Source organism: Postia placenta (genome assembly GCF_002117355.1).
Source record: "Postia placenta MAD-698-R-SB12 unplaced genomic scaffold POSPLAscaffold_2, whole genome shotgun sequence".
Taxonomy (NCBI): domain Eukaryota; kingdom Fungi; phylum Basidiomycota; class Agaricomycetes; order Polyporales; family Adustoporiaceae; genus Rhodonia; species Rhodonia placenta.
Genome location: NW_020169833.1, coordinates 169,244 through 181,604, shown reverse-complemented (window position 1 = coordinate 181,604; position 12,361 = coordinate 169,244). Strand labels below are relative to the sequence as shown.

Genomic DNA, 12,361 nt, shown 5'->3' with positions numbered 1-12,361 from the left:
AGCAAGGTCGTCCCGCGGTTCGAGTGAACACGAGAAACGCCTTCGGAAAAGGCTACGAACGCTAGGGAAGGTACGAGGTGGCTTCGACACGTCGTCGAAGCTACTCGGAGGCTGGGGGTGGTTAGTGGAGACGATCAAAGCTCGGCAGAGCTCTTCGACGTATCGTAGAAGGAAAGAAAACGACTCAAAGGGGGGGGGACTTAGCTAGGACGCGGTTCGCAGTTTCTTCGACAATCGTCGAAGTCGAAGGGTTCGTCGAGACTGTATCGACGAGTAAACGCAGTGGACGAGGTTTCGAGGTTACGCAGTGAGGGACGAAGTGGCGCAGTTTTAAGGCTTAGACGCGGGGCGAACTCGACTTATGAGCTCTGAACTCGAGGGGGGAACCGGATCTTGTCTTTTTGGAGAGAAGTACGACAGATTTTATACTACACAGGACGCTACGACTATTCAAGAGTGGCATACGAGTACAAGGGGCTTTGCATTGTTCCTCAAGAAGCTGCCTCACCGAGGGGCACACACCAAGTCCATCGGTAGAGTGACGTCATGCTGAATGCGGAGATGAAGAGCAACATATGGCCACTTCGGACCGGTAGCCGTCGTGAAGGCATGCCGCGAAGTTCGATACCTAATCGGGAAAGACCGGCTACTTCGGTGTGGCTTGGAGCGAAGCGCGCACTTGGCCGAGCGGCGTCAAGTGGCCCTATTGTTCGCCGAATGCGGAAGATGTTCCGAGATCTACGCACGAGGCATCGGGAAGACCGTGCCGAGCTTCGAGTAAGCGTCGCGCACCGTCGAAGGTGTCGAAGAGCGTCGAAGGCGAAATCGAAGCGTTGGGAGACTGAGTTGAAGTGCTGGGCGGGATGCGACTGCCGAAAAGAGGTGAATCAGGGCCCAGAGGGGCTTGGCGCCTATCACCGGCCCCCGGGGCCGCATTGGCATGCTGTGCACGGACCAGCTGCACACGGACCAACGCGCACAGCCTGCCCTTATCTCCCCATGTATATAAGCCGGCCTCTGCTGCCCTAGGGACCTCAGTTTTGACCTCTTGTCCCTAGGTCAGTAAGCCTTCATTTGTATTCTTTCTTACCTTACTAACTAATACATTTTCTTGTCCCTAGCCTTAGGTTTGAGCGTTGCTCACCATTGCTTCGGTAAGAATCAGTCGGACACCCCCAGCCTTCAGGTATCCCCCAGTCACTTGACCTCAAGTCGCGACAGCTTCCATTCTTGACAGATAGCAGCACACATATTCAATGTGTCATAGTTGTGCTCTGAACACAGTTCATCGATGATCATCCACGAAATGTCCAACAGGAGAGGGCCGAACATGGTGGATTAGGCCAGGGTGCTGTGCATGTGTTGAAAGCAAGTGCAACATGGAAACCTCAGTAGATCTTGATATACATTAAGAAGCACTCTAGCGGCGTCTCTGCCACTGCACCTCAAGCACCGCAGCCGTCATCTTGGGCAAGGCTGTAGAAGTTACATGATGCCCAGAGTTGTGTATATTTCCCCACGCCGCACTTTCTGAGCCGACTTCACCGAAAACTGAAAGGGCCCACAAACAGATGTCTGTCTTCATGATCTATCATACAGATCGTCCAAAGTAGAGAACTTTGTGCTTCGATGAATTGTATGTGTTGTACACAAATAGTGGGGATCCAAGTACTGATAGCTGAGCAAAGTTGATATCCATACAGCAGGGTAAGATGAGCAGAGCACACAAGCGAGTAGTATGCATAGGACGCGATGACAGCAGAGAGCATACACAGCGCCAAAGAGAACGAACAGCAATAAATCGCAGAACATAACAGCAGTAAATGAGCGGGAACGCAACAGCAAGAAATCAGGATGATGGGTAAAGCAGGACACGGCGCACCAAGTAATCACGCGCCAGTCAGCAGCGCTGCACAATCGACCAGTACTTTATTGCTTGGAGCATGGTGAACAGCGCGGCCACAGGTGATATTGCCGCGAGTAATCCCGGGACTTGAGAGCAGAAAGGTAGTATGCGAGGGACAGACGCATCCACGAATGCTGATAACGGTTAGGAGGCATGCTGTAGAGCTTTCGCAGTATGTCTCTGGCGTAGTGACAGGAACAAATGTTGGAGGATAGAAAGTGCTCCGCAGGAGCCTCGGGATTCGCGCGCTGTGTTTATGCATACAACAGATTCGACAAGCAAGCCACGGATCAGACGTGTGTCGTTGACGTGAAGGAAGGCCATCCTGCGCTTTGTGCGTCGCTCAGGCGCTTGACGGCCGTGCCCTGACGGATCCCGGAGGTATTGCTTTCGCGTGCGCATAGTGTATGGCTAGACGAGCAAAATAGTATGTCTTATCGACTTAATGTCGATACGGCGAGGGGAGAGGAACATGTTAGAGGATGTAGAGATATGTGGGAGTATCATTGTACTTCTGTGGCTTGCGAGAGACCGGCTGTGATGTGCTCCTCTCCGCGGTACGAATGAAGGCCCGGTATGGCTTTCGTTATAAGCACGACTAGCGGATGATAGTTGCCATTTATAGTTGACATGCGCCTGGTAGACGTTTCACACTTGATGCTATGAACAAGGCACATCTGTTTTTATAGCGACGACTCAGAGGATGCCATCAGTACGCACCACAGAATACCCCACCCCCGCGCATCTAGCTTTGGTAAGCACGACCTCACCCTAGCCTCCAGATTGTGTGGGAATGATTCTTCGAGGCGTATTTGTATCCGGACTTTTGCAAGCTTGCCAAAGACTGCTTGCGAGAGGACTACATCGAGCTCCGAGAGGCTTGACCACAGCTTTGGAGGGACTACTTCGTCCATCACGTGCAGGGTTAAACTGAAGTCAGATATGCGCGTTGACGTAACCCGGTGAAGAAGTTCTAGAATAGGATCAATGTGAAACCGGTCCTTGCGGGCAATATCCATCGAGCATTCAAGGTGTCGGAGGCGCTTATTCCTCGAGATGTTAAAGCAGCGAGCTATAAGTAAGTAAGGGTTATGAGTATGAGTGTGAGTAAACTGGTCGAGATCATGTTACGTGACGCACTTGTGCTTGGGCCTACATATCTCGCCGCTTTATTGTATAGCAGGAAATCGTCTTGCGAGATTACACGAAGACGGAGGTCATGCAGTGATTGCCCAGCATGTTCGACTAGTCTATTGATAGCGACATCTATGCTTGTTGTTGTACGCAAAGATAAAGGCAGCCAAGCGTGTATCGAGTTCAAAAGGTCGCTAGCTCCAGTTCGAATGAAGACGGCGACGAGATCGTCCAGAGATTGAGGGTCAGAGCATAAGCAACATTTGTAACCTAAGTCAAGTTCTCTCAAACTCGACATGAACACGCCGGGGATTACGGGCACATCACTGTAATCAAAGTCATGTTTGGAAAACATGCATGGCCCCTGGATTTGGAGTTTGCTGAGGACGGGAAGGGCGCCAAGCAAGCGTGCAAAAGCGGCAACTGTCGGAAAGCTTACATCCCAGAGCTTCAGAGCCTTGACATTGCACCATGGAGACGTATGAAGAGATAGGGTGGTCCTCTCGATGGATATACGGTCCATTATATTGGAGACCCATTGAAGTAGCCCAGTGGAATGACTTGCAAGGGTTGTAGGCCGGTCGCCGATGAATTCCTCGGGCCGCACCAGGGTTATAGAGTTCAGCTTGAGAGCAGACAGAACGGGGAAGGTCGAGAGCGTTCGAGCATCGATGGCGTATTTGACAATATTTATGTCCCAGAGAGAAAGGGAATTGAGGGATGGGAGGGCGCAGACCAGGCGGAAAAACGTCAGGGCGCTTGGAAACGTGACGTGACAGAGCTCGAGGCGCCTGATTGAGGCGAAGCAGGATAAATTGAGCGAGACGGAGGGAAGATCGAGATCCTGAACCCGCCACTCCGCTCTCGCAATGATGAGCTCCTCTAAGCTGAACCACTTCCCTGCGAGCCTTGAGGCGAATGTCGCCAGGTGTGGGATCGGGAGACGCTCATCACTACGTGCTCCTCCCTCGATGCATACTTTGCTCGATCCTCCCCAGCGCAGCCTCCGCGCCACATTGATGCTTGCTACCTCCTCCTGTTTTCTGAATGTCACCTCCGATGGAACATACTTCTTTGCTCTCTCGTGCATTTCTCCATCACAGGCCAAGGAGATCGCTTCCAACGCGTCGTACTCGCGTTGTCGACCGAGCTCGTCGATGATAAGCAACCAGATCTCCGCCGGGAAAGATACGAATCTCGTCGGGACTGCAGCTATGAAAGTCCTGTCAAGATTGGGTTCAGCTTGAAACCTGTGTGTTCTGAAACCGCCGCGCACAAGGAAGCATTTACTACGATGATCTGGGTGTCGAGAGGAGGTCTTGGAATGTCACGACGCCAGTGCCTAGTGCGTAACATTGTTCTCCTTGCAAGAAGATTATATGAGATTGTGATTCGCTTTTCGAGCATATGGGGCGGAACTTTGGCTCTAAACGTCTCACCTCATGTTACTCAATGTCCCCCATGACTTCTGAATTGATCGGTTGGTCGCTGACGGCTCGCTCATTGTGTTTCGAATGGCGAGCGCAGGTCTGGGGCAATGGAGAAAGTGCGCACTAGAGGTACTCCTCGCTGATTATATGATAGAGTCACGAAGCGGTGCCTTTGATCCCTGCATCTCGCTTATATGGTCGTTGACGCTTATTTCCCTCGCCTATCTCGCCTTGTGCGGTTCAAGACGCTCGAAATGACTGATATTTAGACGGTATCATAGATCCACTGCCTCACATATGACTCATTTCATTGAGTGCCCCGAGGGAAGCGCTTAACGGGCGCTGAATGTGGCGTACATTGGCGATCGGCATTTGACCTAATGTTAGATCAACGTGGTGCGCTCGTGTATTCGGTCTCGTTCAAAGTGGTCTTACACGCTGACGATAGTGGTGATATTCCGACGCAGGGTTTTGACACATGGTCCCCACCACGTCGATTGCAGGAGTGTGCAGGAGTGGGGACATTAAGGGGCGTCACTACGTGTGGGGCATACTCACTTTGAAAATGACGTCAAAGCGACTGAAGACTAGACAGAACTTCCCTGTGACCCCACAAAGACCGAGAACTGGCAATGGTTGTTCCTGACCTGTTGTACTTATTCCTGTGCGATCACTGAAAAATGCACTGCCTTCCACGGTTGTGAGACACACCATCGGCACGTGATACTTGGCTCACTCTTCGACCCACTTTCATTTTACTAACGTAAATGAGGACGCTCCTAGGTGCGGGATTGAAATACTATTTCCGTCTTTCTCATTGTCTCTCTCCGTATGTAACGTACCTAGCCCCTCTAACATGGCGGGAACTCCTTCTCTATCTTGGGTATGATGTCTCTCGATGCTTTGATCTTTGTGAATGAACGCGTTGTTCTTGAAGCGAAAACATATTCCTACGCGACACTACGACATTACTCAGTAACGATCTCATTGGTTTGATCCTGATACATATTCTATCTGATGAATCATTCGCAAAAGACGCTATGATTGAGATATATACGTCAACATAATATTAAGCACGCCACGGAGGTGCGCACCTCAGAATACCCCGTGAGTCTAGCTTCGGCAGGCATGACCTCACCTCAGCTTTGGCAATCTGTGTGGATGATGCTACGCCGCACAAACTAATCCTGACTAGTCTGGCGCTATATAACACCGTCCCGCAGAGGGCCGTATCAATCTGTGCGAGGCTATCGCACAGCTTCGGAAGGAATACTTCATTGGTTATGTGGAAGGCTAAATGGATGTCGGATATGCTCGCTGACGCGACTTGGTTAAGACGCTCCATAATAGGCGCAATGTACGATTTGTCCTGGTTGATGACGTCAAGAGAGCATCTAAGGACTAAGAGATGTGTGTTCCCCCAGATACAAAGGCGATGAGCTACAAGTGCGATGGATGAACGCCAATGATTGAATCGCACCCGTCTACAGTACACACCTAAGCTTTGAGCCACCTCTGGTGGCATTGCGCTGTATAGCAATAGGTTCTCTTCCGCAACTGGGTCGAGATTAATCCAGCGCAATGATTGACCAGCACGTCGGACTAGCGTGTTAATGGCAATATTGACGCTCGGTTTAGACTGAGCCATCATGCAAGTTTCAACCCATTGTAGGCGATGATTGACACCAGTATGGATGAAGAGATCGACGAGATCAGCGATGGACAAACGATCAGAGTATAGGCAGCAGTCACGGCCCAGATTAACGATTTCCAAACGCGGTAGCATACCCGAGAGTAAAGGGACGTCTTGAGGATCAAATCCGTGTCTCGAAAATGTGCACGGCCCCTGGATGTCGAGTGTTCCCAAGACCGGAAGAGCACAAAGCAAGCGTGCAAATGTGACAGCTGCTGGAAAGATGACATTTCCGAGCTCTAACAGCGTGATCCCAGACCATGGGGATGTCCTTGAGTATGATATAGCCTGAGCTATGGATACACGATCCATGATAGTGGCGGCCAACGGAAGCAGTGCAGCAGAGCGCGTTGCAACAGTTGCAGGCTGCTCGCTTGATCGCCCGCGCGACGTGAGGGATACCATGCGCAGCTTGGTAGTGGGAAGCTTGAAAAGCCCAAGCATCGAAAGCGTTGATGCATCGATGGCAGTCTTGACGATCTCGACGTCACAAACGTCCAGTTCTCTGAGCTGTGGGAGGCTACAGACGAGCCTCAAAAACGTAACGATCGTCGGGAAGGTGACGCCGTGGAGGTGGAGCTCCGTGATAGAGTCGAAGCAGGACAGATCGACAAAGACGGACCGGAGATCGAGATCCTGCACCCGCCATTCCGCCCTCTCGATCTTCAGCGTCTTCCAATTGGGCCACTGTCCTGCCAGCCTCGAGGCGAATGTCGCCAGGTGTGGAATCAGGAACCTTTCGCCGCCGCCATGCCCTCCTCCCTCGATGCAGACCTGATTTGGGCCCTCCCAGCGGAGTTTCCGCCCAACCTTGATTCCCGCAACATCCTCTATCTTTTTGAATATCATCTTTGGTGGGATGTGCTTCTTCGCCCTCTCTTGTACTTCCCCATGGGAGGCATCGACACACGCTTTCAGCGCGCCGTACTCGCGTGCTGCGCCGAGTTCATCGATGATCAACAACCAAACCTCCACCGGGAGAGGGGTCAGGCTCATGATGTGAGTGCTACTCGACATTATCACGTCACAAAATTGACATACACTAGGAGAACGCTGCTCACTATCTTCCCGGCGTCAACAAAAGAGCTGGAAGGAACTCTCAGGTTGGAACGCGAGTGCTTAGCAGAAGGAAGGAACCTGAGCCTCCTTGCGCGTTATATTATAGTGACCTGCTGTCATGGAACAAGAAGAGCGCACCTTTCCCAATGGTATGGCTCGCACAGCTCCCCGTGTACTTCAACGCGTTACAAGCTTCCGGATAGGTCTCTGGCCAGTGACGCAGCGCTTAAGCTTTTGTCCTCTTATTCTTTAGCGGTTGAGGACGCAGAAACGGATGTTTGTTGAACATGCACACTTAAGCTCCCGGCGCCTCCAGTGCGGCTATATTTATATATAAGGCGCCGACTGATCCGAGGATCGTTAAATTTTGTAGTGTACGCGGCGTCCCCTATACCCTAACAACGCCGGCGTTCATTCGATGCAGGCCATCGGCGCGTCGCCGTCTATAGGAGCGTAAGTAGCGGTGTGCGCGTTAAGTGGCGTCGATGTCACTCTGACAGTATGGAATGTGGACTACCCTTGGTTGGCGCGATGAAGTGGGTTCTCCACCCCGGGCCTCTTACAAGTTTTTCTCCGTGTGTGACTTGTTCTTCCTCTGATATATGACTCTTTCAATACTCATGAGAGTGTTTTCATTGTGAGGCGCCGTACGAATGCGGGACGCAAATTGTACATGCCAGATGTTGAGTCGCTTGAGTCGTGGGAGGGCGCACACCATCCAGCTAGACGTCAAAATTGTCGGGAAGCTGACGTCATTGAGGTAGAAGAACGGGCGAGATAGCGTCCGGAGCGAAATCCTGCGCCCGCCATGTTGCCTCGATAACACACAGCCCGTCGACACTGTGCCATCCTCCGGCACTTTTGGACGTGAATATCGCCAGATGTGGAATAGACCGGCAGCCGTCTCCCCTCTCCACGCCATGGCTGTTTAAGCGTTCAAGTCCTGGTGTTGCAAGTCCAACTCAATTTTGCCCAGGAAGTAAGGTAGGAAGATTCGGATAACAGTTTAATACCAGATGGGACTTGTTTGAATCGACTGCATTTCCTCTTCTTCTGTACGTCTTGATCTCCTCTCAAGTTCGTCGTGACATCATACTGCCTCTGGTTCGATCATTCTGTACATATATAAATGGGCTTCTGCGCCGAGAGAACCAGCTCTCCTTTCCCCTCGAGCTAAGATTATTCTAGGCCTTTCGCGCTCAAGTATAGACGAGTGACCTGTGTGTCACAGGTACTAGGTGAGTTTTGTGCTTGATCGTTGTCGTATTCGAGCTATTGTTCGAACACATTCCGTCTCGCATAATGCGTGAGCGAGAGGAGCATCTTCCAACATCGTTGCGTGATTGTCCCTATCTCGTACACGCGCATGTAGTCTTACTATTACGGCCATACCACTCTTAATCTACTTCTAGGCTAGCCCTGATCGTCGTGAACGCCCTTCGACCTTCTTCGGATGCCGCTGCATTCGACCCTCCCACACCGGACGCGGTAGTCTTGTGGTTCAGTGAGCCTCACACCGGACGCGGTAGTCTTGTGGTTCAGTGAGCCTTGTAGCAGCCTAGCTGCAATGAGCTCTGTCCCGCTCCCAGTTCGGGCAAGGAACTTCTGAACCTCTCGCCATCCAGATGTAGATCCTGGTTTCTAACGATCATTTCGTTAGCTCGAGCTCGGCAGACATGATTCCTGAGGGATCTTGTATTTCAGTGCTATGGACACGACACATCCGTCAAGAAAGTGTGGGGACGTCAAGCCACGGGAGTACACACCGTAGAATGCCGCGTGCATCCAGCTTCGGTAAGGATGTCCTCACGCTGACTAGCAAAGTTTCGGGGGAGAATTCTGAACCACACAATGATATGACGACACTGCTAAGCCAGCCGAATACCTTTTGAGAGAGCACCCTTTCAAGTCGTGGGAAGTCGGCCAACAACTTCGGAAAGTCAAAATGGATGTGAAATGTGTGTGGCAACATGACACGGCGAAGGAGCCCCACCACAGGACGTACCGGTGAGTCATCCTCATGAGTAACGTCGATTGAGCAGGCGAGGCGGTAGAGATGCGTATTTGCTGAAATATCGAAGCAATAGGCTACAGGCACAGTGTATCAGCGCGTAAGCTGGCAGGACCATGTTACGGAACACACCTTTGCTCGGGGCTGTATATAAGGATGCTGCATCGTGCGCGGGTGAGCTGTCCTGTGGGACGACTTGAAGTGTAATACCCTTCAGTGATTGGCCAGCATACGCGACCAATCTATTGAGAGCAATATCTGTGCTTGCTGATACACGCAAAGACGAGGACAACCAAACGGATACCCATTGCAGGCGGATGCGGTCTGTATCGCCATATTGAATAAAGATATCGACAAGATCATGCACGGATTGAGGATCGGAGTGTAGGGTGAAGTCCTCGCCCAACGTGATACTTGTCAATTGCAGTGTATTCCCCAAATGCACAAGGGGATCGCCGGTGGGAAAGCCATGTTTTGAGAACGCGCATGGCCCCAGGATATGAAGTACATTGAGGGCGGGAAGAGCAAAAAGCACGCGTGCAAAGGCAGAAGCCGTGGGAAGCGTGACATCCCATAACTACAGAAGAAAGACGTTCCTTCAAGGAGAAGTCGCAAGGGATGGCTTCGTCTGCGCCAATATGACCTGAAGCAGTCCAGCGGAGTGCGTTGCGGGTGATCCGGGTCGCTCGGTGGTGATCTCATCGAGCCCCATTGGTGGCAGCGTCATTCTGCCCAGCCCTGGAGCGGCCAGAAGACGCAGGGCCGAGAGCACTCGCGCATTGAAAGCAGCCTTGATGATCTCGACGTCGCGGAGCCGAAGAGTTCCGAGATGTGGGTTGGCAATCAGCCGCGTCCGAAAGGAGACGAGGCGCCACAACGTCAGGACCGTAGGGAACGTGATATCATAGAGCTGGAGTTGCACGATGTTGAAGCTGGCCAAATCGAGCAATACGGAAGGAAGATCAAGATCCTGCACCCGCCACTCCGCTCTCTCGATTGTCAGCTCCCACACCCGAGGCCATTTCCTGGCCAATCTCGATGCGAAGGTCGCCAGGTGTGGGATTGGAAGCCGCTCGCCACGACGCCTGCCTCCCTCGATTCTCACCTTCCGGGGCCCCTCCCAGCGTTGCGCCAGCTCGATGCTCGCAACCTCCTCCTGAGTCCTGAATGTCATTTCGTCTGGGACGTATTTTATCGCCCTCTCCTGAATCAAGCCTTCAGTAGCCTTCGCACACGCCTCCAATGCATCGTACTCGCGCTCTGCACCGAGTTCATCAATGATCAACAACCAAATCTCCACCGGGAGACGTGGAAGCATGTCCGTTGGGATTGCCTGCAAAAGTGCTGTCAAAGGTCAGTGCGGCTGATATTGCTTTATTATGATGTTACCATTCACCTGCACGTGTTATCCGCTGTGACGAGAGGTCTTGGTTGACCGCAATGCGAGTGCCGACCAGAGGTGTGTGGTGTCGTCCTCTTAGCTGGTGATATGAGACGGTGAATCCTTCTAGGAGCGTCTGGTTTCCCTGCTCACCCGATGGCCTTCAATCTCCACTACGACTTTCAGGATGGTCGATTGATCGCTGACTGGGTGTGTCCCGCTCGTTGAGAATAAACTGGAGAGAACACGAAAAGCTCGCAGAGATGTGGGTAGCAGAGACGGGCAGCCTCGCCCATTCGCAAATTATATGCTAGAGAAACGAGGCGATGCCTTTTCCCTACGTCTCACTTTAACGTGCACCTCGACATCACCCCCATCTCAGACTTCCATTGGGGTCACTGCGTCTTTGCCTCATACATCTCCGCGTCGCTCTCACTTGCCTCATCTCATCGCCTTGCGCGGCTCAAGAAGCTGGGAAGAACGCATGTTCGGAACTGCGCATCATACACATACAATACCTCCGGCACTGCCCCAGACCTTACACACAGCCACGCGGCAAGACTTCTATGGGCGCTGACTCGATCGAGGAATCAAGGAAGGAGAAGAAACAAAAATAATTAGAAAGCAATCTATTCACGTCCGTTCACTTTGACCTACGTTCGCCGCGTCGTGTGCTCCTTGTGCGATCGGTGAGTTATTCTTCATGCGCTAATGGCATCGCTGCAACCGACCTTCGTTTTATGTCACTGACCTCCACTTTATAGCAACGATGCCCCTTCTCTGTCACTGAATCCGTTGCCAGTGCTTGTTCCCTGCCACCCACCTTGATCATCACCTGTCATCTCCGATGCTTTATCTCCACCGCCAACGCTCGATCTTCGCCGTCGACACTGAGTTTCATCACCTACCACAGCATCTACTGGTCATTGACAAATTCCAAGACATACGGGATTAAGTAGACAGGTACGTGTCACGTACACTTCCAGCTAGAATGCGCGGAAGTAGAGGTCGAAGGCATTGCATCAAGGGTTGGTTGGCAATAAGGAGCGTGATTATTGCGGGAGCGCAAGCCAAGTGGCCAAGCGAGCATCTGCATCAACAGGAAGACAGCGTGATAAAGACCGAGCGACGTCTTTGAGGTCGAGATCGCCTGCCCATCATGCCACAAAGCACCCTTTAGACCGACATGGGTAATGTAGGGTAAATAATTCAATCAGTGTGTAAATTACTGTTTTTTACAGACCCAGGTTTTGGGACCCCCGTCACACGAAGCTTCGGCCAGCATCAATGCAGCCGTGTCACAGTTTCCCTAAATTTACCTAATTTTTCCGCTATTTCTGCGGACATATCAAAGGGTATAGGGACTTATCCATACTTATCTGTCCGCATATGGGTACAGCTGCATATCTAAGGGGTTATCCGCTTAAATAAGCGATACATGATCTTGTTCTGGACACATCAGGCTGGACTCTGATGCCGGACCTTTTCTAGATAGAAACCAGACTCCTTCTGGACCATGACATCATTCTGACATCATAGGTAGGAGCTAGGCTCAGGCACTAGGCCATAGGCCAGTCAATTCTGGACCCTAGGCCCAGGGCAGGGCAGGGCCAGACTATGACATTATATATGACATCATCGAGCACATGATACTTAGTAATCCTTACCCAGCTAGGTACCAGGGGTCCATTACCGGTCCCTGGGGGGTTTTCCCTCATGTATATAAGGCAGCATCCTGGGGCACCCT

The 12,361-nt window shown here is 51.8% G+C and overlaps 3 protein-coding genes across 3 annotated transcripts in view; all 3 read right to left on the bottom strand.

Moving 5' to 3' along the window:
• The window catches only part of POSPLADRAFT_1133062 (hypothetical protein), a gene marked incomplete at both ends in the record, with an annotated part of 4,714 nt that extends 3,382 nt beyond the window's left edge, over positions 1–1,332 (bottom strand). The window contains 2 exons of the mRNA XM_024484296.1: positions 747–1,025; positions 1,250–1,332. Coding sequence (XP_024342524.1) covers positions 747–1,025; positions 1,250–1,332 — 362 coding nt within the window. The remainder of the gene's footprint in view (positions 1–746; positions 1,026–1,249) is intronic.
• Positions 1,333–1,604: 272 nt separating this feature from the next.
• On the bottom strand, positions 1,605–2,322 carry POSPLADRAFT_1038355 (hypothetical protein). Its single transcript, XM_024477375.1, has one exon. The coding sequence runs from the start codon at positions 2,306–2,308 to the stop codon at positions 2,051–2,053; it is 258 nt and encodes an 85-aa protein (XP_024342523.1). The 5' UTR covers positions 2,309–2,322; the 3' UTR covers positions 1,605–2,050.
• A 267-nt stretch (positions 2,323–2,589) lies between these two features.
• Positions 2,590–10,563, bottom strand: POSPLADRAFT_1177218 (hypothetical protein; the record flags this gene model as incomplete). The annotated part of the gene is made up of 3 exons (XM_024488481.1): positions 10,314–10,563; positions 3,047–4,000; positions 2,590–2,978 (listed from the first exon to the last, which is right to left on the bottom strand). The coding sequence occupies exons 1-3, from the start codon at positions 10,549–10,551 to the stop codon at positions 2,590–2,592; spliced, it is 1,581 nt and encodes a 526-aa protein (XP_024342522.1). The 5' UTR covers positions 10,552–10,563.
• Positions 10,564–12,361: the final 1,798 nt, after the last annotated feature.

What these genes read in the sequence shown, in the direction of transcription:
- POSPLADRAFT_1038355 (XM_024477375.1), bottom strand. Translation starts at nt 2,308, where the DNA reads ATGCGCACGCGAAAGCAATACCTCCGGGATCCGTCAGGGCACGGCCGT.